This window comes from Solanum pennellii, chromosome 12, assembly GCF_001406875.1.
Source record: "Solanum pennellii chromosome 12, SPENNV200".
Taxonomy (NCBI): Eukaryota; Viridiplantae; Streptophyta; class Magnoliopsida; order Solanales; family Solanaceae; genus Solanum; species Solanum pennellii.
In genome coordinates this window covers 58,415,262-58,440,728 of record NC_028648.1, presented here as the reverse complement: position 1 = coordinate 58,440,728, position 25,467 = coordinate 58,415,262, and the positions used below count along the sequence as shown (strand labels likewise).

At 33.4% G+C, this 25,467-nt stretch overlaps 2 protein-coding genes and 1 pseudogene across 4 annotated transcripts; 1 reads left to right on the top strand and 2 right to left on the bottom strand.

Moving 5' to 3' along the window:
• Positions 1 to 1,971: 1,971 nt before the first annotated feature.
• LOC107006419 lies at positions 1,972 to 3,725 on the bottom strand (annotated as a pseudogene).
• Positions 3,726 to 4,159: 434 nt separating this feature from the next.
• On the top strand, positions 4,160 to 10,365 carry LOC107007232 (pentatricopeptide repeat-containing protein At3g16010). 3 transcript variants are annotated; one of them, XM_027913279.1, is made up of 5 exons: positions 4,160 to 4,311; positions 4,491 to 4,613; positions 4,903 to 7,310; positions 7,406 to 7,816; positions 9,607 to 10,365. In XM_027913279.1, the coding sequence occupies exons 2-3, from the start codon at positions 4,538 to 4,540 to the stop codon at positions 6,738 to 6,740; spliced, it is 1,914 nt and encodes a 637-aa protein (XP_027769080.1). In that variant the 5' UTR covers positions 4,160 to 4,311; positions 4,491 to 4,537; the 3' UTR covers positions 6,741 to 7,310; positions 7,406 to 7,816; positions 9,607 to 10,365. The 3 variants fall into 3 exon arrangements, with proteins under 3 accessions (XP_027769080.1, XP_027769081.1, XP_015061244.1); XM_027913280.1 differs by lacking the exon at positions 7,406 to 7,816; XM_015205758.2 differs by having other exon boundaries at positions 4,903 to 7,816.
• A 360-nt stretch (positions 10,366 to 10,725) lies between these two features.
• Positions 10,726 to 13,066, bottom strand: LOC107007233 (trihelix transcription factor ASIL1-like). Its single transcript, XM_015205761.2, has 2 exons — positions 12,772 to 13,066; positions 10,726 to 12,082 (listed from the first exon to the last, which is right to left on the bottom strand). Exon 2 carries the CDS (start codon positions 12,031 to 12,033, stop codon positions 10,909 to 10,911), a length of 1,125 nt encoding a protein of 374 aa, XP_015061247.1. The 5' UTR covers positions 12,034 to 12,082; positions 12,772 to 13,066; the 3' UTR covers positions 10,726 to 10,908.
• Positions 13,067 to 25,467: the final 12,401 nt, after the last annotated feature.

The following is a 25,467-nucleotide window of genomic DNA, read 5'->3' as shown; positions in this document are numbered from 1 at the left end:
TTGTACTTCCACCTCATGGAAAGAGACCTCCGGGAAGGCCAAAAAATAAAAGACATACTCAACTGAGAGAAGATGGATTCAAGAAGGCGAAAATTACATGCAGCAATTGTGGACAACATGATCACAACAGGAAGACTTGCAAAAATGTCAGGCCTTATGATCAAGAATAAAAAAATAATTTGTTTTAGTAGTTTGTTTTAGAAGCTCATTGACTCTATGAATTTGGATCATGTTCGGTTATATGGTTTATATTTTTAGTTCCGCAATATCGTGTTATTCAATTTAATAGAATGCTTTCTTAGTTGTGCAATCTCATGTTATTTTTTACTGGAATATTTCTATGTGTATAGTTACATTTTATATGATATATAAATGAAATGATATAGTTTACTGGAATAATCCAGTTGAGCTTGAGGCTTGGAAATGTCTTGCTGAGTATATTTGTCAGGTTGGGGAATATGGGTGATGCTTGGTATGTTTTTGGTTTGTTAGTATTTGTGTAATATAGGTTTAATTCAAAGTTTAATTCACTTGTTAGTATTTGTGTAATACAACTTTAGCTTAGGTTTAATTCCCTTGTTAGCATTTGTATAAATATAACTTTAATTCAGGTTTAATTCAATTGTTACCATTTGTGTAATATAGATTTAATTCAAGTTTAATTCAGGTTTAATTCACTTGTGAAAATTTTAAGGTTAGTGTTGAGTATGCTCTGTTCACTTGAAAATCCTGAAACAACTACCATGACAACATCAATAAGGACACAAAGAAGGAACAACTTCAAATAGAAGACTTACATATAAACAAAACAGTTAGGTATATAATATGAAGACTTACAAAATAGACCAATACAGTTTTTCATAGCCATAGTAACTACAAATTGTTTTACATTATATAGTTTTCATAGTCATACTAACTAATATAACTACATTCCTTTATCTAACTGGTCTTTCGTCTTCACTTTGAAGGTCATTCGCTTGCTTCCTTCTTGCATATTTTCATAATATAGCTCCAAATCTCTTTCGGAGAATGTCTGCCTTTACTTGTTGATTTAGAATATGTTGGTCATTACTTACAAACTCCGCAAATGCAGCAACGAAAACTCCACAATCCCTACAAAATTCAATATAAAATTATTATCAAAAAATCAATTTAATACAAAAAAAAAAAACACATATTTGATAATATTTACAGCGAATCCTCTTGTTGTCTGGGAACATCTTTAGTTATGAAATGAAACTCAATTTTCTCGNTGTATAAAGCCACTTAGTGAATGAATCGATCAAATCAAATTCATCATCTGTTGATTGAAAATTAATCAATATATATTAAAATTATATTATGAATATAACAGAAATGTACTGAAAATATAAACGACTAGACTATATATTAAAATTATATTATGAATATAACAGAAATGTACTGAAAATATAAACGAACCTCCATTAAAATCTAATCCACCCGAAAATGTCTCGCCAGCATGCTTCTTAGATGGTTCCTTGACTTCTCGAATAACAGAGCTGCTACCACCACTCTTAGCAAACAGCAAAGAGATATCCTCCAATAATTGTTTGTTTGAGTTCACCACAAATTCTTTGATTTGATTGAATCCTAAATCAATCTTCTCTTCAAGTGCTTTGTTATTTTCATTCACCTAATAGATATTAAATCATAACGCAAATATTAAAAAAATAACAGTTTTAAAGTAAAAAGCCTAAAGTTTAGTTTGTGTATACTTTTACAAGCTCTTTTCTCAATTCTATGACTTCATTGGTCAAAATGTCTAGACCATGACTTGATCTTTTATGCTCCAATTTCAAAATTTCAGCATGGTAATCACGAGTTTCAGGAAGCCTGAATTTGGATACTTCATCTTCACTGGCCATTATGTTCTCAAACTGAAAAACCAAATACACAAAATAACATTAGATATAGTAACTTGAGTTCAAATAAACAATGTAATAAAATGTATTAACTTTGTACAAATACCTTGTTTTTTGTAGGCATGAAGAGACATTTCTCAATATATTTTAACCATGGACTTTCTGCAATTGTCTTCCAATTCAAGATTCTTGGAATAGAATCAGCAACACGAATAACTATATCTTCATCAACCTTTGAACAACACTCAAATATCCAAATTTGAAGAGTAAGAGGCAAGCCACCAATTCTATAATACTTATGTGTTGACTTAAGCTCATGCCTCACAGAATCAGACAACTTTTTGTAGACATCTAAACTATACGGATATGAAATGAATTTTCCACTTTCCACAAGGTAAAAATCTCTATTGCTAATTTGGTATTCGTTGTCCTCATATGAAAATAAAAAATCATTAATGAAGTATAGAACAGCCAATGAAACAGCTGAGTCATCATCTATAAACTTTTTAGCTAAAAACAGTGCACGTAGATGACTCTTTGGAACTGTGATTTATTTCGAAAAATAACTACTCATCAAACTACATCTAGAATTGGGAACATTGATAGAAGTGCCATCACTAACACAATTTAAGCCCGTAACTATCCCAAATTCTCTAAGACCAAAAAATAACTTTTTGTTATTTATTTCAATAGCAAACACATCATCCGGTGTGTGTTTTAACTCTCTATTTATAAGACAATGAATAAGTTGTAGTTGTGTGCTCGATTTTGGAAGGTCAAGAAAGTACCCAAAACATGTATTCCTAAACATCTCAAGTTGTTTATCAGATAAAGATAGTTTGATTTGTTCAATGACACTATGATTAGTGTAACATGACCACCTACTCGAAATATACACAACATCAGGATGTTTCTAGAATTTACGATCCTGCATATGCATTAAACATGAATTAAAAATGTGTTACTACATACTAAAGATGAATGAAGATGAATTTCACATACTATGTGTCGAAGAAAGGTAGTAATCAGTTGAATAAAAGATGAATTAAAGTTGAAATAAAGTTGAATTAAAGTTGAATTAAAGTTCAATTAAAGTTGAATTAAAGATGAATTAAAGTTGAATTAAAGTTGAATTAAAGTTGAATGAAAGTTGAATTAAAGATAATTTCACATACTACATCTAAAAAACAAGCAGCAATCAACATACAACCCATTGCTAAACAACAAATAACTAAGAAGTACTAGCACATACCGGATATCTACTCTCTGGTAGAATGACACTTTTGGGTAAACGATTTCGTGTTTTTCCATCATTCACCGGCTTTTTCTTCTCCAATCCATCTTTATTTTTCAAATTTTTTGACTGAAATTGATGAGGTAAATCCTCAAAATCATCATCACTGTCAACGAGTTTCTTCGATGTAGATGCCAAAGTAACACATATTTTTTTCGATTTCTTCATTGTTTTAACCTCTTTAACTCGTTTTTTACCTTTCTTTTGCTTCTTGTTTTGTTCCTCATTGTTCTTCTCCTCATTGTTCTTCTCCCCCGATATTTGTGAGATTCCCAAACTAAAACTTGGAACTTCATCCATAGAAGTAGAAGACGAAACTTGAAGCTTCTTTCGATTTCTTCGATAAACTTTCGGATTCGAAGTATCAATATCCCTCACTAGACGCGGACTTCTTCTAAGACCTTCTTCCATTAAAATTCGTGCAGAAAAATGGAGAAAAAAAAACAAAAATTCTAATTTTTTGAACAGACGAGACGAGGAGAAGGAGAAAGAAAAAGAAAAGAGCGAGAGAGGATATGACTTGAGCGAATACGTTTTACTTTGTTTAAAAATTGTATAAAAAAGAAATAAATGGGTTCTAAAATTGTTTTAAGTTAATATAGCTAAAAGTTGACAAAAATGGTAATAAATAAAAAGTATATTTAAAATTGGTAATTATAAAATAAAAGGTCTTTGTTTATGTAATTTTTCCAAATTTAATATGTGACTCTTAAAGTTATTAAAAAATTTATGTTAAAACCAAATAAATATTTGGAGGTAAAGCTTTAATAATTTTTTTTTAAAAAATGCAGCCACATTAAGAAAATAATTCCTGCCAAGTGAAGGATAAAAATAAAAGAATATTTTAAAAGTAATTTTATAGATCGAATAATTAAGTTAATTTGAAATATAAAAAATATTTTAATAATAAAATAATTTCTTAAAAATGTGTCAAATTAAAATTTAACAAATAAAACGGTATTGAGTTGATAAATATTTTAATTGGTTAAAGTTTTACTTAGCATCTATCCAAAAATTGTCAATTTCCCAAATTCACTGCCCAATACGGCGGCGTTACCACAACTACCGCCCAATCTAGCGGCCGCATTACCGCCACGACACCACCACCACCTGTCGTATAAATTGAATTTCAAGGTAGCTGGAAAATTATGGCTGCACCCGTTATCTTTTTTTTTGCTCTGAGAGTAGTGTATAGTTGGCCTAATTTTTATATATAGAGAGTTCCGGTCAGAGGCATCTGCCGACTGCTAGATGCACTTCTTCTCTTCTATGTCGAGTTGATTTCTCATGATTTTTAGCAAATATTGTTTTAGGTACCGACTGTGGGAAGCATACTTGCTTCTTCAAGTTGAAGTTAACAATGATGATAGGAACTGTTTGTGCAAGGAGAAGTATATCCACAGTTTCTTGTTTATGTCAAAGAATTAAGCAGACAGGTGAGTGTGATGCTTCTTCTTCTTCCTGTGAACTATATTATTTATTTTGTTCGTTGATTCAGGAAAGAGTTGTATATAGTTTTAGGATACATAAAAATAGATCAATGTTCTATTAGAATCCAATTTTGGTGTAGTTTTTGATTGCCCTGGAAAGTTTGAAGCTACTATGTGATGCACATACTGGGATTTCTCATGGCATGTATAACTTGTAGAAAAAAAACCTCTTTTTCCCCAAATGCACAAAGATAGTGAATGGTAATAGCCTTTTTTTTGTTTGTTTATGTTGCAGAAAGTGATATTGTTAAAATGTTTGAAATCTCAAGGCCTAAGGCCGAAACAGAAGGCACTCAAGAGAAGAGACCACCCTTAAGAAGGGGTTCTGTAAGGATATTGGATGAGAGGTTTATCAGGATTCTGAAGATATTTAAGTGGGGTCCTGATGCTGAAAAGGCATTGGAAGTGCTAAAGTTGAAAGTAGACAATGAATTGGTTCGAGAGGTTATGAAAATAGACACGGAGGTCAGTGTGAAAATTCAATTTTTTAAGTGGGCTGGTAAAAGGAGGAACTTTGAACATGACTCTACTACTTACCTGACTTTGATTCGATGTCTTGAAGAAGCTGGGCTGACAGGTGAAATGTGGAAGACGGTGCTAGAAATGGCACGGAGTACATGTGTTATTACTCCTGCTGATCTATCTGAGACTGTGAGAATTTTGGGCAGGGCAAAGATGGTAAACAAAGCACTATCAATATTTTACCATATTAAAGGTCGCAAGTGCAAGCCAACTGCAACCACTTACAATTCCATTATTATGATGCTGATGCAAGAGGGTCAACATGAAAAAGTGCATGAGCTTTACAGTGAAATGTGTAATGAGGGCAACTGTTTCCCTGATACAGTAACCTACAGTGCTCTTATATCGTCCTATGCAAAGTTAGGTCGTGATGATTCTGCTATTAGGTTATTTGATGAAATGAAGGACAATGGTTTACATCCCACTGCAAAGATATATACAACCTTGTTAGCAGTTCACTTCAAAATGGGCAGGGTCGAAATGGCTTTAGCATTGGTCGATGAGATGAAGAAGAATGCTTGTGCCCCAACTGTGTATACTTACACTGAATTGATAAGAGGGCTTGGTAAAGCTGGTAGAATCGAGGAAGCGTATTCTATATTTCTGTCCATGATAAAAGATGGATGTAAGCCGGATGTTGTGTTGATAAACAATGTGATAAACCTTCTAGGAAGGGGAGGACGTATAGGTGATGCGTTTAAATTGTTTAATGAAATGGAATCATTAAACTGTAAACCGAATGTTGTGACATATAATACTGTTATAAAATCCCTGTTTGAGTCGAAAGCGCCAATATCCGAGGTTTCATCTTGGTTTGACAGAATGAAAGCAAATGGTGTTGCTCCAAGCTCTTTTACTTATTCAATACTTATTGATGGGTATTGCAAGAAAAATAGAGTTGAAAAAGCCTTAGCTTTGCTTGAGGAGATGGACGAGAAGTGCTTTCCTCCTTGTCCAGCTGCCTATTGCAGCTTGATCAATAGCCTTGGAAAAGCAAAACGCTATGAAGCTGCTAATGAGTTGTTTCAAGAACTAAAAGAGAGTTGTGGATCTAGCAGTTCTCGGGTATATGCTGTAATGATAAAGCACTTCGGGAAATGTGGCCGTTTGACTGAGGCTATCAATCTTTTCAATGAGATTAAAAAGCTGGGATGTTCTCCTGATGTATATGCACACAATGCACTCATGTCCGGGCTGGTGAGGTCAGGTATGCTAGATGAGGCTTTTTCCATGTTTCGTAGTATGGAAGAAAATGGTTGTGCTCCCGACTTAAACTCATTTAACATAATACTAAATGGTTTGGCCAAGACTGGTGACCCGCAGCGAGCGATCGAGATGTTTACAAAAATGAAACATTCAACAATTAAGCCTGATGCTGTCTCTTACAACACCATTCTTGGTTGCCTAAGTCGTGCTGGCATGTTCGAGGAAGCTGCAAGACTGATGAAAGAGATGCGTACCAATGCTTTTGAATATGATCTTATAACATACTCCTCAATACTTGAAGCAGTCGGTCATGTTGATGAGGATGGTACATGTCAAACTTCATGAGGGAGCTTTGGTATGGGAGATTCTTCTAGTTAGTGCTTTTCTTTATTTACACTATTTAGGACATGGGAACCGTTTAAATCATCTTGGCCTGGCAATGTGCGCAGCTCTATGTAGGGTTTTACGATGCTCTAGTAAAATTGAGTGGCAAATAATTGCAGCATTTTGGTTATTCTCCCTGCTGGTGTTGGCTTCTGCAGATATGTGATTGAATTTTCACTTTGGGGTAAGGGTTTAAAGTGGTATGTTCAGCACACATATTAGCATGCAGACGGAATCTTCCTCCTGTTTTGTCGAATCACTGAGTGGAATTGGTAGCACCCTGTAACAAAAGACGAAGGATGGTTAGCTTTTGGCAGTTGGACCTGATTAGTTTCCTTTTGCTTCATGATTCTCTCTGTCATAAATATATCTAATTCCAACTGTGGGTACGTGAGTTACAAAATTTCCATTAGTGAGTGTTTCTTCTGCCATTGGTAGTTCCTTTGTTTGAAGAAGTGAGAGCTTGCTTTGGGACACTGTGGTTCTGGCCTTATATAAAAAATTCCTTTGGGAAGGAGGAATGGGGAGAAGGTAAATTTCACTTGTCCTTCTGCATAGGATATTTTTCACCAGAATCCACTGCTTTGTGCTCCTGGATATTTGACATCTGCTTTTTATCTCCTTAGAGTATGGCAAAAACTATTTTATATGGGCTTGGTGTTCCTTAAAGATCCAATGAAGTTCATTTTTTTCCTTATTGACCCCTGTGGCTACATGGAGGCTGGAGCTAGCAATCCTTGGCCTTCTGTCGGTTAAGTAGATCATTGTGAATCTTTTGTGACCCTTCTTGCTGCAGTTTCTGAAGCTAGCGAGCTTCTGTGATCAATTTACTCATAATTATGTTTAGAAATTTCAAATGTCAAGGATTATCTACCCTCCCTTTCTCCTCTCTCAAAATGACCAGGGTGTAACTATTGCTTCCTACAAGTGAAATTCTCCAGTAACCTTTTGGTGCACCAATTTCGGGTCTAGAATGAGACGGGGTTGGAGGCATCAGGATCACTCATCCAGCTCATTTTCTCTTCAGTTGCCAAAAGGTATGGTTGTGATGATTTTACCAATAAAAGAAGTATATCATGAATTCATAATGGTTCATCCAAGAAACCCTTTTGTCCCAATATAATAGATTAAAATTATGGTGGGGAGGTGTGATAAATAATCCAAGGAAATGAGCTTTTTGAAATAGAATTTCTCGAAGATCAATATGTAAACTTAGTCATAAGAAAGATCAATATGTACACTTTAAATGTGAAATTATGAAAATAACGCTTCAATGTTTTTACCTAAAGCTTTATTTGCTTTGAACAAATCATTTTTGTTGTATATTTAAACATCTTAGGTTTTTAATGTGCTATTTCTTATATTTTACGTTGGTTTAGTTAGTATTTTATTATGTTCTGGTGTGTAAACCTTATTTTTAAAATTAATTTAGATAATTTATACCCTCCTTATGCAGTTCCTCAGAACAAATATAATACAAATTGGATTGCATAACTATATCATTTTGGCAAGTCAAGTAAACTCTATTATTTATGTGCATTTTGGTGAAGTTTTGTTTATCTATCCGGGAGATAAATGTCTTTACCTAAAAGGCATTGCTTGTCTCAGTCATTCTCTTTGCGTTACATAGCTGTTTGTGTTATCATCTGGGTTAAATTTCAGGACCATTTGTACACAACCCTCTTAAGGTTTGAAATGACAAACACCTTTGCTCTAATATAATGTCTTAATTGATTTTTTTTGGAAAGTTAATTATTTTAATTGAATTTATACGATAAACTAAGCTCCAGTTGGACATGGTTTAGGGTTGATTATGCCATAAAAATTTGTCGAGATATTGGTAAGCACCTCAGAGATGTATGAATTGGTAGACTTCCCTGTTCTTCTTCTTTCTTCAGCTGGTAAATGACTCCAAGAGAACAAAGAAAATCAAAATTATATAATTTGGAGAGAGTACATGATAGGGCTAATTACCTTTAGCAGCATAAGTTGATAAAAAACAAAAACCTACTCTGCTTGTAGCTTTTTTGCCAGAAGTGCAGGTCTCTCAAAGGAAGAAACAGTTGTGAATTCGAAAATTCAAAAGGGGGTTCATAAATGATGGGAGATCATGAAGAGTTACCACTTGGTGTTGGTAATGGTAGTGGCTGTTACTGAATTGGGAACATACATAGAACGAAGGGGAGACTGTGGAGGAACAAGTATGATGGGAAAAAGGGATAAAAAGAGAAAAAATGAAACAAGAGGAACAGATGAAAGTGAGAACCGAAAGAAGGGAGAGGAAACAAAATGGAGGACTAAAGAAATGAAGAGCAATTTTTAATCCAGGTGGGGGATGTAGCTGGGTGGTATCTTTTTATCCATGCCTTGGTTGGTTTAGAGCTTCACCGCTGATGCTTAGGTACTATTGTACGTTTCTTTAGCTTGAAGATGCTTATCAGCTGATCCAGTTCCCTTCTGTCATTGAGCAATGAATAGAATCAGAATCTATTTCTTTCAAAAGATACTTAAGATAAATGATGGGTAAACTAGTAAAAGGTTTCTCAATGACAACATTATTTTGTTGCACTTCAACCGTTAAGTCATAGAGGTGTCCGTCTTTCTCAACCAGAAGGAAGGTCTATTTTATTTCGCCAAAACTAGAGTGCAGGTCCTTCTATTTTCCTAGTTCATACTTCTGATACTGAATGCCAGACTTTTTGCTGTAGTTCTCTAATCTATGCTGGTGGGATGTCACCCTTGTGTGCAATTTGTATCAAACTGAAATGGAAATGCCATTGATTTTGTTGTCAGATCAAGAAAATAATATGATGTATTGCTTTTGTAGGACACTGGTGGTGGCTGCCATAATTGTTGTATCTGGTGTAGAATTTTCCTCATCATCCAAGCTGCAAAACTACGTGCATCATACAGTGCATAATAGTCCCTTGAAGCCAGCAACACTGCATCACCATACTGAACTTATGTATAGTTAGGTGCAGCCACCAGTTTGAAACCGAAGTTATTCTTGTTTTACACAACTATTGCACAAGGATGAAAACGCTGACCTTATCCGTCTTGAGGTTCAACTATTGATACAGATACTATCGATTCGGATGCATGCCAGGTCTTATTGTCTTAACATATAACAAGCTGACCAATTGCCATAAATCTCTTGGAGAGAGAGCTATCATATCTTGTGTGGGTATCACCAAGGAATGCTGAAATGTAACATCTTTTTTGATAAGTTGCTCAAATGTACTAATGTTACAGGGAACTCTTTGAAGTTATGTTCACCATGGGAAGTCTGCCCTTTTGAGAATATTGAAGGCAATATTTTCGATATTGGGAATACATGTAACAATTGTATATAAAAACACCCACTTCGAATGTTACTGTAATATTTCGAATATCTTGTTGATAGGTGTGTGGTTACAGTTAGAAATGTCTCCAATTGCAGCTTCTGTTATAACCACCAGAAGCCTTTAGATGGAAAATAGCAGCACATAGTAGTGTTAGTATATTGTAGTATGAAGGATGATCTAAAACAATGTTAGAATAACATTGATGATAAATGTCAAATGAGCAGACATTGCTTTTTTTGCTCAAAAAGTGAAGTTACTTGTGGTAGAGTTTGTACATCAAGCTCAACAAATGAGCCTAATATCTGAAGAAACATCACAAATGGCTTCTCTATTTTTACTCTGGTTTTCCTGTGAATATTCACCATGGCTTTAGCTCATACAACACACAAACAAAAAATTACTCTGGATATCAACACCAGAAACTATCAACTCTAAATCGTGGATTCACCACTGCCCACAGAAGTCGCACCTACTAGCTTTGCTGCCCCCTCATACCAGAACTTTAATTCCCATATCTTGAGAAAACTCTGATGGGTCCCTGTGATTGAACTCACGTAAGTTCTAAACCATAAAACAACTATAGAGTATTGGACAAGAGTGGATTAGGTTAACAGAACTCCATAATGTTATTATTGACTGTTGAAACAACATCCAGATACATTCTTACATCACATTAAGTTGCCTTGCATATATATAGCCATCAATGGTGAGAAACTAAAATGCAAGATATAATACAACAATGGAAAATAGCCAACATAGAACGAATTGAGAGATAATCTGGCTTATCATCCACTAACATTTTCAGCAGACATGTCGTTTTCTTCATCACTTCCTTGACGTATTCTTGCAATTTCTGCCTGAGCTCTCTCCATAATTTGCCTCTTTTGGAGTTCCAATTCTCGGTGGAAGTCCATCCTCATTTTCTCCAGTTCCATCATTTGCTGTCTCTTGCTATTCTCAATCTTCACATATATCTCACTAAATTTATGGATAGAATCTGCTATTAATTTGAAAGAATGTCCATTCCCATTCCCGTTCCCTCCTGGTTGCACATTTCTTGATCTTTTTGGTGGAAGATCCTCTGAACCATCCTCACCATCAGCAGATTCTGAGTTAGCAGGACTGTCCCTCATCTCATCCAAGCCATTAGCACGATTCAGATAAGCTTTTGGGCTCATGAAAACATACTCTCCAGAGTCCATTCCACATGAAACACCAGCTTTCTGGGGAGTTGATGTTAGTAACATGTCCATCTTTTTGAAGTACACCCACTTGCTAGTGTTACTGCCAGTCTCTGCAAACTTCATCTTCTCCTTTTTGTATTTCTTTTTCAAAGTATCCAAACGGTTACGACATTGGGTGTCTGTCCTCTCAATTTTGGACCCCCGTGACACTCTGTCTGCAACTTCTTGCCATTCCTCTGATCGAAGACTCTTCCTCCCATGTCGAACAAACCTAGTGCCCCATGCATCAAGCAAAATAAATGTCTCATTTTCAGACCAATCTGAAAGTGGATTCCTACCACCAAATGAAGGCTTAGGAGCAGTTGCAGCTGTAGTAGATGGTGGTGGTACTCGAGGTGCAAACTCATAACTTGATAACAAGCTCTTTAACTTCCTCTTCTTTTGATGCCTCTGCGAATCACCATACTCATCATCATCATCATCATCGTCATCAAACACATCTTTCCCTATCCGCTGAACACCATTTTCTTCGCCATCATCATCTTCTTCTTCTTCTTCGCCATCAACTTCTTCATCATCATCCGCCTCCTCCACATACTGATTGTCGACATGCCTTGAATAAGAAGGGTCGTGAACAGGAAGCTTCTGGCGATTTGATGACTCATAACCCTGGTTCATGCCATAAGGGTTGGAAGGATATCTCCCATTATCCTCAATGTCATCCATTGAAGCACAAGAAACCAACCAAGTATCAACTACTACGACACACAAATACCTAGAGGGAGTCTAAGTTAAAATTCCAAGCACAATGTTTTCTTGATCAATTTCGATCCATTTTAACTCCAAATAAACACTTTATTCCTAGCAACTAGATGAACAAGTTTCCCCATCATATTTATACCATCACAAAAACCTAATTAAAAAAACAATCTCAGATACAAGCAAAATCCCTTTTATCTAATTCAAGAAATATGCCTACAACAACCCAAAATCCAAATAGAAACTTCTCACATACAGTTGATAACCTTATTAAAATTCAAGAAAATATGCCAACATAGACCCAAAATCCAAACAAAAACTTCACAGTCACAATTGAAACCCTCTATCAAATTCAAGAAATTATGCCTACAGAAACCCAAAATCCATACAAAAACTTCTGAGACACAAGTCAAAGGAAAACCCTATAATCCTTTACCTCAATAAGGGGGAAATTTGTACTCAAACAGCTCTTAAAACTGGAAACTTAATCAAACCCCTAAACAACCCAAAAAAAACAAAGAACTTTTCATTTTCCAATCAGAAGAGATACCTGCTGTTTAACTCCCTTATTTCAAGAAATGATTATTTTTTTTGGTTTGAGCAAATCAAACACCTTCACAACCAAAACCCATCTAAAAATCAACAACATCCAACAGATTAAGTTCCAATAAATAAATAAAAAAGAACACCCTTTAACTCCCTTACCTCAAAAAATGGAATCTTGTTCTTGAAATTGCCTTAAAGTTTGAAACTTTGAGGGAAAATCAAACAGGTCGCAAGAACAAATTGAAGAAAACTTTTAAGGATCTGAGACTGTAAAAGAATTACATGAAAATAAAAAAAATTGAAAATTTAGTAGGGTTCATCTTCTGGGGTAGCAAAGATGTGAGAGAGAGGAGGACGCAAAAATCAGGTGAGAGTGCAACCACCAAAGTTGCTCAAGTGCGCCGATTGTGATTTTTCCTTCCGGCTGCTTTTGGGGTCCATCAACAGCACGGGTGTAACGACATGTGTCCTCACATTATTAGGGCCAACTATTTATTTTATTTCTTCAAAAATTAAAGGGAAATGACTAAATATTATAAAATCTAAGCTCACAATAATAAAAGAAAGAAGATAAGAGAAGTAAATGTAGGAGAAAACTTTCTTCTTATTTAAGTATATTATTAAATGATGAGTGATATCTTTATTAAATGGTGAGTGATATCTCTATTTATAGTGTTGAGATATCACCCTCAAAGGTCACTACATTAATAGATACGTAGTTATCTCTTATGGTTCTTATTACCTTGGAAACACTTATACATGAATTCAGTTAATTGTTGGATAACTCTAACAGATCATCCACATAAAACAATGGATTTATAACACTCTTTCTTGGATGTCCTTTGATAATGTGTCTCGTTAAAACCTAACTAGAAAAAACTCAGTGGGAAAAAATTCTACTGAGGGAAAAAGAGTACACGTATCTTTTGATACTCATTATTTGTTGCCTCATTTAAAACCTTGTCAGGGAAATTCAGTGGGACAAAACCTCGGTCAAGGAAAAAAGAGTGCAACACGTATTATGTTCCCCCTGATTAAAACATCGTTTAATTTTTTGCGATGATGTCTCCAATCTTCGTATATTGTTCTTTTTCAACGAAAAATCACACATTTCCTGAAAATGGAGTGTCATTTATCTCAACCAGAGGCACTCTCGACTTGCTTCATGGAGGGCTTTTATTTCTGCAAAGCAACATTTGCTTCATTGATCGCCAAGATATTATTGTGCCTCTATATGCAAATAAATAGCGTGTTTGAGATCGTGTTTTATGCGAATCAGATAAATATTCTGCATCTCCGTAACCAATCAGCTCTGACTTGAATTCTTCGGAATAGCATGAACCCATGTCTATGGTCCTTCAAAGATATTCAAGTATATACATAACACCATTCAATGTCCTTTTGTTGGGGAGGAATCAAATCTTGCCAGTAAGTTTACTGCAAAATAGATATCTGGTCGAGTATTGTTAGCAAGATGCATTAGTATCCTGATTGCACTAAGATATGGAGTTTCATTACCAAAAAAGCTCTTCATCCTTCTCTTGAGATCAAAATGAATCATCATTTATTTCAAGCGATCTCATAATCATTGGGGTACTCAATGAATGTCATTTATCTATATAAAAGTGCATCTTAATTTTGCTGTGTATGTTGATTGTTGGACAAATATTTCATTCAAAAATTTTTCAATCTTAGGTCAAGACAAAATTTTGTCTTTTCAGAATCTTTTCATTTTAGATTCCCTTCTCAAATACTCAGTAGCTTTTAAAAGCTCCATAAGAGTGTTAGTAATTTTAAGTCATCTACATACACAATTTATAACAAATTCAGATCCTGACTTTTCATAAAAATTCAAGGATAATCAGGGTCATTCTTTTTGTATCCTTTTCTTCCTTGATTATTTCAATCCATATAAGGATTTTTGAAGCTTTATAGAAAAAGTTTCCTTCAAACTTTTATATGCTCAAACACCTCGATTACTTCAAGGATTTTTGTATAACCTTCTTATTGTCTAGCTAGACATGATAATTATTCATTATATGCATTTAAGTGTTTCATATGTTACCAGATCAAAACAAACCTTATTGCATCCATCATAGGAGAAAACATCTCCAATAATGTCAGAAATTTTGCGACAAACCTTTATGTCCCAAGGCACAAGTTGTACTTGATATATTACAATTATACCATCACATAATAATTTATTGTAATCCACTGACATTATACGTTGATTTATGGATTATCAGTCCAAAACGTCACTATTCTAAGTGAAACAATATACTTGAATTATGCATTTTACTTGGCCAACCATTTATCTGTCCACACTATATGACAGATTTGAACTCAAGATCCTCGTCACAATTTATATCATTGAGCGGACCTCATATCAAAGATATCGTCGATGGTTGTTTTATATCAATTTCCAATATGAAATAATTTATCGAGATCTCTTCATTTTTCATCATTTTACAGGTACCTAAACCTTTTTCAAGGTTTTATAAAGTGTATGTCGTGGTGATCTCTTATAGCACTTGCCTCATTATCATGACCATATTGATCATTTGCTCCTCTCCTTCTTCAAGAAATTTTATATTTGGAATCGATTGGTCTATTGCGCTTCTGGCGTATCATAGACTCCAACCTTCAAGGACTTGAAATTGGAGCATTTGCAGCTGAATTATATCATAGGGTCAGTACATTCATCTGGCAATTGATTCAACATTATGCAAATGAAGTATCACTTGAACTGTAAGTTCACATATTTATTTAACAAGGACCCAGATAATTCATAATTAACCTCATAAATAATTTTCAGCTGTCAATCATCTCTCCCCCTAATGTTAGGAAATCTAACATTTATCCCAACCTTATTTGGAAATTTATCCTTGTGCGTGGTGGAACAATTAAAATCATAACCGCACATACAACATTTTAGATGAAAATTATTTGGTTCCTGACCCTGAACCAATTTTAATGGGAAACCTTGTTGGCTTGATGCATACATGTGTTGCTACATGTTAAATAAAATTATCTCACACCAAATCTTATTAAGGAGTTTTGTTTTCATAACCATGATTAAGCTATAATTGGAGGCATACAATTTCTACTAAATCAACCAGCATTATCAATATAATTTCATAGTTTAGAACTATGTTCTTAATTTCATAATTCGAGCAACAACCTTACAAACACCAATTTGTAAGTTGACAACAAAGCACATGTGATAATCACACGGATACGTCTATCATAGTTGCAAATGATCCACATAGCAGATGAATGAGCTCATATTTATCTTTTTATACGTTCCAGAAACTTCAGGGAATTACAATCCCAACCTTAGCTGGTACAATGATCATTTTATCAAAGATCAAGAGAACAAGCAACACAAAAAATTCTTGAAGAATCTTTTATTTCTTCATCATATAAACCACATAATTCTCAATTATATTTGCATCACATTTAAACCATGATGGCCAACTGGTCATACCAACTGATATTTATTTCAGTATACCTATAATTTACTTTTGCATGTGATGCCATTAGCATGTTCATGTTTGTCTGCAACAAACAAGAGGAAAAGTGGGGTAATCTTTCACATAAATATTTATAACCCTCTTCGGTTGTAGTAATATGAAGATAATAAATCTTTTCATAATTTATAGTCTCAATATTTCTTTTCAATTCATTCGAAACTTACAAAGTTTCTTTTGAGACTTACTACAACCGTACTCAATATTATTCCTCTGGCAATATCACAACTCGTTAGAGCATGTAATTAATTTATGTGTACCATCACATATTTCATGACGACATACACATGATGAACCTCTCCTTCAAGGAGAAAACTATATTGTTATTGTCATGGTCAAAATTATTACAAGCAAGACATGTTTCTTGCTTTACTTTTGTTGTACCATAGGTACACAACCGATGATAAATTTGTATTGTCACACAGTATATTTGATCATGGCCACAACCTTTATAGGCAAAAATTACTTCTTTGTTTTGTTCTTTCAGTAGTTCATAACAAACATATCATAATATTCATAATGTATAAACGCAGACGACTATTGATTGTTCATGTCAAATAAAATTTATTTATTTCTCTCAAACCTCCTGTAGAGGTGAGTTTGACATATATCCAACCATACATGAATATATTCTTATTCATATATTTCCTTCATATTTTTCCATATGCACTTTCAAGAATAGGCAAACATTCACATGCTTATTACAAGTCACAATCTTTTCATGAGTTGACGATAACCATTTATACATGTCATACCTTTATATTTGGCATATTTACATGATCCACCTCAACATCACTTTGAAAAATAAAGTGCACCACCACTTCATATTCTTTTATTTTGACGGAGAATTTATAAAACTTGTCAAATTATTGGGTTGACAACATTCACAAATCCAATGACCTTTCATACCATTTTGATAATAAAAATTGCCTTCACATTTTGAAAGACTATTTTAAGAACCCATAGTGTTTTTTCTTTTATAATTACCACAACGATGACTATTATAATTCCGTCATTTCACGTCCTTTTTCATATCGTTAATCATTTGTCATCTTTCAGACTAATTATTTACTGCTACCACATTCATACGATAGAATGGAGCAATTCAACTGGCGGATTTCAAAGTTATCATACATTACTACCACATTCTTTTCAAGGAATGAAGCAAATTCAATATGATGAATTTCAAGACTTTACATCAAAATATATTATTTTTTCCTTAGTCATCATTTCATCATCACTATGGTGCATTAAGACTCAAACTCATTGTCTTACCCATATAAGACGTGTTAATGCCATAATTTTATGGGACTTGAACCCAATCATGATGCATCAAAACTCAAATTGATGTCTTACCCTTTTGGTGCGATAGATCATAAATCTACCGTCTTACCCTCAAACATTTTTCATTATGGTACATCCGGACTTTAACCTGATGTCTTACCCTTTTGGTACGATGAGATTTGAATCCACCATCTTACCCTTAACCAACGGTATAATAAAATTGAAGTACAACATGACTCACCCTTTTAGTCTTTTAAAACAATCAAAATAATATTCAAATTCATGCTATTAAAATTTTATACCTTCTTCCATTTAAGAAGTTTTGTATAGCATGTCATATTCAACCAATGGTAGTATATGCATTTGGTTCCTGATAATTATTAGTGACTGAATACTATTGTACTCTAAATCATAAAAATATTTTAGAAAATATATACCTGATTTTATGCATATAATACCTAAATTCTCATTACGAGATCAACCAAAACATAAGTTAAAGAAAAATTAAAACTCAATCTCAATTGGTTAGAGTCTCGTGTTGATAACGTGTTATAAAATCTAAGCTCAGAATAATATAAGTATAAAGGAAGAAAATAAGAGAAATAGATGTAGGAGAAATATTTCTTTTTATTTAAGTGTATTATCAAATGGTGAGTGATATCTCTATTTATAGTGTTGAGATATCACTCCCAAAGGTCACCACATTAATAGATACATAGTTATCTCTTAAGGTTCTTATTACCTTAGAAACACTTATACATGAATCCAATTAATTGTTGAATAACTCTAATGGATCATCCACATAAAACAATGAATTTATAACACTAAATGATTTATAACCTATTATCGAAATTTCAACTATATATTTACTTATTACCTCTTTATACTATTTTACAGAGAAATTATTTGCTTCATAACCATTCATCTGTTAGAATGTATAAAAATGTAACGATCGGGTTTCGTCGTTACAGAAATATCAATGGAGAAAATTAGGGTCGGAAAAACTTATGATTTTTCCAATCTTATCCAGATTTGGAGGAAATTGGAGTCGTCAAGGTGTAAGAAAATCTGGTAGCAATCGGGGTGGAGTAAATAGGAATTTTATTACATAATCAGTTAGATAACTCGTTAGAAAATCCGTATGACTTTTTAAAATTGAATTTGGATAAATAGACCTCCGGGATTCGACCATAGCGTTAAGGGTACTTTCTAGTGTAGTGGATTAAGAGTATGTTGTGAAAGATGGAAACTGGAAATCCCTTAGAGGTTCACTACCTCACTTCGTGCCGCTGTAGCAGGATTCTTATTGCTGCAGCAACGTCACTACAGCGGGATAGGTACCGCTGTAGCAGAAGAGGCGGAGATTGAATTATAGAATTTTTGAGATTTTTCAAGACGGAGCTCACTGGTTCAAAAATTATCGCTACAGCGGGATTGGTATCGCTGCAGCGATGCCGCTACAACGGGATGGGTGTCGCTGTAGCGGGATGACGAATTTTAAATCGTAAATAAGACTGTTACACGACTTTATTTTGTATTTTTTAACTTTTTGGGTTAAGAGACGACCCATGGGCTATTCTAACTCGTTTTCCACCATTCTTGAAGCTAGGAGTAAGTTTTTCACTCTTTCATTTTTTGGTCCGTAGAACATTTTAGAATGGGTAAATATTGATGGGGAACGATTTCTTAAAGAATCCTATAGTGGAATTAACCCAAAATTGATTAGTTGGGGTCATAGGTTTGAATTGGGGTTCATAGTTTGTTAGTATTTCGAAAATTTAGTGTTTCTTTATTGACTCCCGTATATAAATTGTTGTTTGTAGACCACGAACAAGCGGAACAAATCCGAAAAGAGAAGGATCGAGTTGTCTAGTGTTTCAAGCTTATTTCGAGGTAGGTGATGGTTGTGATTCTATGATTGTGTGATATACACTTATTTTGCTCGTTGTGATACTTGTATATGTATGGATGTTGCAATATTGATCATAGATGTTGAAATGAGATATAAGAATATTAATACCGTGAAATCATGACTTGAATGGGTGATCTTGATGTGTTATTGTGATATGTGATTGGGATCGGCTGTCACGTTCTGGCATACTAACTTGGATCGAATTGCTACGTTCCGGCATGCTAACTGGGATCGGATTGCCACGTTTCGATATGCTAACAGGGATTGCTTGCCACGTTCTGGCATAAAAATTAGATCGGATCACCACGTTTTGACATGCTAACAGTTTGACTTTGGGTTCTGTTAGAGGACCAACTATGTGATGAAGCATGTGAATTGTGATATTTAATCTTATGATAGTATTATTATGTTGATATTTATGCATGTGTTATAATGTTGTAATTGCTTGTTTATGTTACACTAGTGGGATAGTTGAGTGATTCTACCAGTACACGGTGATTGTGTACTGATTCTGCACTTGCTCTTATTTTTGTTGAGTACGGGACATCTTCACGTGGCTATTGACAAACTTTGCTTAGGAGATCGGTGATTGCTTCGAGTTCAAGGGTGAGCCACATCGTTCGAGCTGCCATGGAATTCTCTTTAGTCTATGTCCACCATTTTTGGACTTAAACCTTATTTTAGTCAATTAGATAGTTCACTAGAAATTCTTGTTAGATTTGGTTCTTGTTTCTAGTTTTGGTACATTGACTTTCAGATACTAGGTTTATCTTCCGCATTGTTAGTTAGTTATTAGATCTTTAATTAGTAATGGAACTTAGCTTAGTTATTTAACTTGCTTTCGAAACTTAAATGTCATAATTTTTTGATTTATTGTTTTGTTGGTTGCTAGTAGTGGTTCTCTCACCGAGTTGTAGTGTGGGTGCCAATCACGATAATTTGAATCGTGATAAATAATAAGGTGCAATAATCTGATGGACCCTTATACTTGTATGAGTTTGTATTTTAAAACCTCTTACTTCATACTTTATCAACTTAACCCTTAAACTTATTAAAACACAATAGTTGAAAACCCCTCTAACCATTTATCAAACCTATGTGGCATAAATAGTGTTGATTTGGAAAAATGTGTAAATGACTCGCTTCCAAATGCGTCATTATACTATTTTCAATTTAAAAACTTTTTTTCGAAGAAAAACAATATTTTTTTAATTAAAAAAAATCTTCATTAACCCTCTCTCACTCCGCCCCCGCTCCCGCCCCAGCCCGAATTTCTCTTCTTTTCCACTACTCTTTCCACTGTAATCCTAAATTTTCTTCTCTTCTTATTCAACAAAATCACCCACCACATTCATTCTCTTGTTCTTCTTCTAAATCAACAGTCATATACTTTTGTTTTTCTTCTTCTTCTTCAATTCAATCTCCTCTTTGCAACAACTTATCTAAATTTATAAAGTTTTTATTTTAAAAGTTGATACCATTATTTGTGTTGAATTTAATGAGAAGGTATTAGATGGATAAACGTATATGGTTGATGGCGGTATTGAAAAAATTGAAAACTCCACTGATAAGTTTGAGAAAACTTGAAGAACAACAAATGAGTCTTATGAATTTATAAAATTAATTCAAATTTGTGATTGTGACTAGTAGATTTTGTGTTTATGAACCTCTAGTTAAAATTTCAAGCCAAATAAAGAAATTTCATCTATTTGACATGAATTTTGTGCTCAAACTGTGAGCATATATGGAGGTTGAAGAACATGGCTATTCAAAAAATTTCAAAAGTTAAATATTTTTTTCTTAATATTTAATTTCTTACATGTCATTGGAAAATGACATAGAATTACACATGTAAGAGGTTGGAATACAAACACAATGATCTGATGAGAAAAGAGTTTAAAACATTGTGTTTGATGAGTTTAAGGGTTTAGTTGACAAAGTGTTAAAGTAGGAGGGTTCAAAATACAAATGCATACAAATATAAGGACCGATCAGACTATTTTACCTAAGAATAATGCTAAATAGATTGTACTAGTAATTCTTGCATTAGTAATGTATGTATTAGTTATGGTTGTGTTAATTTTACATAAATTATTTTTATGCATTGTTTGATTTGATGTGTTAAAATAAGATGTAATGTATAAAAATTATTATTTACAAAGATACCCCCCACAATTATGGTGGAAAAGATGGGGAAAAAAAAGGTTTTCAAGGGAAGTCGAGTCTTTAATTGAGTTGATGCATGTGTTAAAATCATTGCATGCTCATACCTAGAAATCCATGATATTAATAATGCACACCTTAATACACAATAGAGTGTATAACCAATGGAATCATTAGTTATATATAGATTAGAAAAGAGTACCAAACAAGGTACTGATAGTAACAAAGTTAATGCATGCATTATTTTTTCTAGTACACTCAACCAAGATGGCAAATAATGTATAGTTTATTTTCTTTGAGAGAGTGAAAGGCAAAAAAACTTCTTTTATTTCAGATTAGCTTTTTGTTTTCTTTTTTTTTTCCAAAAAATTATATTTCATTTTTTTTGTACTTTTTACGCTTCTATGAAGACAGAATAAAGAAAACAAATTAATTTGTTTTGATACATAAACAGAGTAATATTATGTGCTAGGCGTGTGCAAATCACTTCATGATACAAATCTAATTAAGGATTTTTAAGGGGTTATATATATCACTTTTAAAATGTTCAGGGGGCTAATGAGACCCTCGTGATGTACAAGTGTGTAGTTGAGAATTCGATAATAGATTGAGGAGTCATTTAACTATTTTCGCAAAAAAATAATTTTTTAAAGTTCTTATCCTGTTGTGAAAAAAGAAGTACTAATAGTGAACAAGAAATGAAAATAAAAGATATGAGATAGAATGTAACTTTTATTAATTTTTTTATATTTTTAGTTGTATCTTTCACATAATAATGATCACCTATTTAAAGTTTACAAGACAGTTTTAAATGTTAGAATTGAACACTTTAGTTAATTAGTACATGAATTATCAAGAAACCGTATATATATAGCTGAGAGAAGTTATGAGTGAACATTCATATTCACGTTCAAAGGATTTGTAACACTTCTTGTTGTATGTCTATAAATGATGAAAAGAAGTCAAGTGAAGAAATTAAAGTCCACCCGTCGTGTAATACGTCTTGAATGTTGCTTCATTAAAAATCTTGTAAGAAAAAATCAATGGGATAAAATCTTGATTAAGGGAAAATGAGTATAACACATATTTTACTTCGCCTGATGAAATTTTTATTTAATATCCCAGAGACGACTCATTCCAATCTTATGTCTTAATTTCTCAATTGTTGATGTTGATAATATTTTATTGAATAAATTTGTAAGATTATCAATCAAACGAATTGTTGAACATTTGTCTAATCATTTTATTGAAGATCATATACGAAAAATATAGGTGAGATATGTTATGGTTGGTCTCTTTTGATATATCCTCCATTCAATTGGCAAACAACATTATCTTCATATAATATTATTGGAATCTTTGTTTTCAAAGAAAGACAACATAATTACAAAACATGTTGAGTCATTGACCTCAATCATACGCACTCTCAATTGACTTCATGAATGAATTATTTTTATATTATTTGATGAAGTGAAAATTATTATTTTTTCATCAAATGTCATGATATAATTGTACCTGAATAAATCGCATATCGATATCAAGTTTTATATGGATCAAATGATTATCTTATCAATGCAATTTCGATCATTTCTAACTTAGATGTAATAAAAAAAAAACAATCTCTTATCAATCATTTTTTGAAGATATTTGAACGTATGTTTAACATATTTTCAATGTCTTCCTATTGAAAATAAGCTAAATCTCATCAATAAATTTACTGCAAACAAATATCTGATCGACTACGATTGAAAGGATATATTAATGTCTTGATAACATTGAAATATGGAGATTTATCACCAATTTTTTTTTTATCATTTTCTTAAGATTGACTTGAATCTATATTTATGTCAAATGATCTCACAATATTCGAAATATGATTTATTTATATAAAATTGCTTTAAAATTTTGTAGTACATATTGATCGATGGATAAATATTTTATTTATCGAATGAAAACCCTGCAGACTAAGAAAAAAATCTATCTTACCAAAATCTTGTATTTAAAAAATAATAATCAAAACACCAATAATCTTGAAAGCTCTTAATTAAGAATGTTAATAATGTTTATGTCATCAACATACTACATATATACATGTATCATACTGTCACGACCCAAAAATGGGTGTGATGGCACTCGTCTTATCCCACCAAGACAAGTCAGCCTAAAACCCAATATCTAACAAAGTACGGAAGTAAATGACAATCCAACAACAATTTCTATTATGAAACCAAGTCATATTAATTCAATCCCCAAAACCAGGTTGTCACGTGCACAAGTCTCTAATGTAAATATTAGAATTGAAATAAAATAGAAGTCTAAAATGAAGTTGTCTTTCAAGTAAAAACAAAGTCATAAATTGGAGTAGGAAAGTTCGCTGAGATGACAAGCAGCTACCTCACAACCCTCCACAAGATGCCTCAGAAACGAAAAGAATGACAGGTATCACGAAGATCCGGGCTCGTAACCTACAAAAATTTGTAGAAGCAAGGGGTGAGTACCAAACCACGCGGTACCCAACAAGCAAACCTCTAAACACAAGTTAAGTGAACAAAATACGGGTACTCCTTACACCCTATCTAAACCTCCACGCTACAGCCTAACAGTTTACAGTTTACCAAACACACAACTCAATAACCACACTCTATCAGTTTACACATTCTCAATAACAACTCAATATTCAACAGTCACAAGCTTCACAGAGTGTTCAAGTTCATCAATAATAAAAATGTGCAATGCCATGTAAAATATAGTGATGCATGTCTTTCTTAACGATACACACCCGCTGTCTCTCAGTCCGGGACCCACGGGGGACATATCTGTCCATGCATCTGTCGCGGCGCACGACACGACCCTCGATAATAGTAACCGTAGCGGCGCGTGATACGTCCCTCGAAATATAATATTCATCGCGGCGCGCGATACGACCCTCGAAATGGTACATCCTCTTATCACATAACTCTTATCACAACCATGCTTCAAATGCAGTGTGAATTACATACTAAAATAAAAAATGAGAAGATAGCCATTTTGATAACAAAGCAAAATTTGTAACAAGGAATACAACACCAACAAATAAGCAACAAGTCTCCAAATCATTCTCAACATCACACAAGGAAATACACGAATTTCATACGCTTAACAAGAGTTTAGAAATCCACTGCCTTAGTCAATCGAATAATCAGTCTGGGACTTGAGCCTTCCCTTTTCGTTGAACTTCCGAATCGATGCAACCTATTCAAGTATATATATTCACTATAAGATTTCGGTACTAACAATACCCACATTTATTTATTTATTTATTTGTGTTTAACCTTGACTAAAAATTCACCCAAATTTATAATCAAGTTTGTAATTCTTGATGTCAATGAAAATTTCCTCTATCATAATTTTTTTTTTTCAAGTTTCAAGCTTAGGATTAAATTTCTATTATTTCTTTTCCACTATCATAATTCGAATGACATTCACTCCACACCATACATATAATATTTAATTACCCATGCCTACCTATCAAAATTAGATTCACAGTAAAATGACCTAGATATAAAATTTGCACTACTAATTTAATTAGAATAGTGCTAATGAAAAATTAACCCCTATTATTATTATTATTATTTTCTTCTGTTTAACAATTTTTTTGTCAGCCAATGATTGACTCATTATGGCCAATGATTGACTCATTATGACCAATCATTGGCTCATTATGGCCAATCCAAATAGTCCCAATTCTTTCTCTTAGTTTCCCAGAAACATCCACGTACCAGTTAGCCACATAAAAATTATTACTACTAATTTTTCACTCAATAATTCTAGCACTTAATTTATTGTTTTATACAATTTTCATTGTTTCTCTAATGCAAACTAATTATAGCCTTCACATGACCTCCAATTATCCTCATTTACGGCTGGCCCACATTGCACTAGAAAGATACCTTAATTTCTCAATAAACCCAGATCTTAAATTCATAT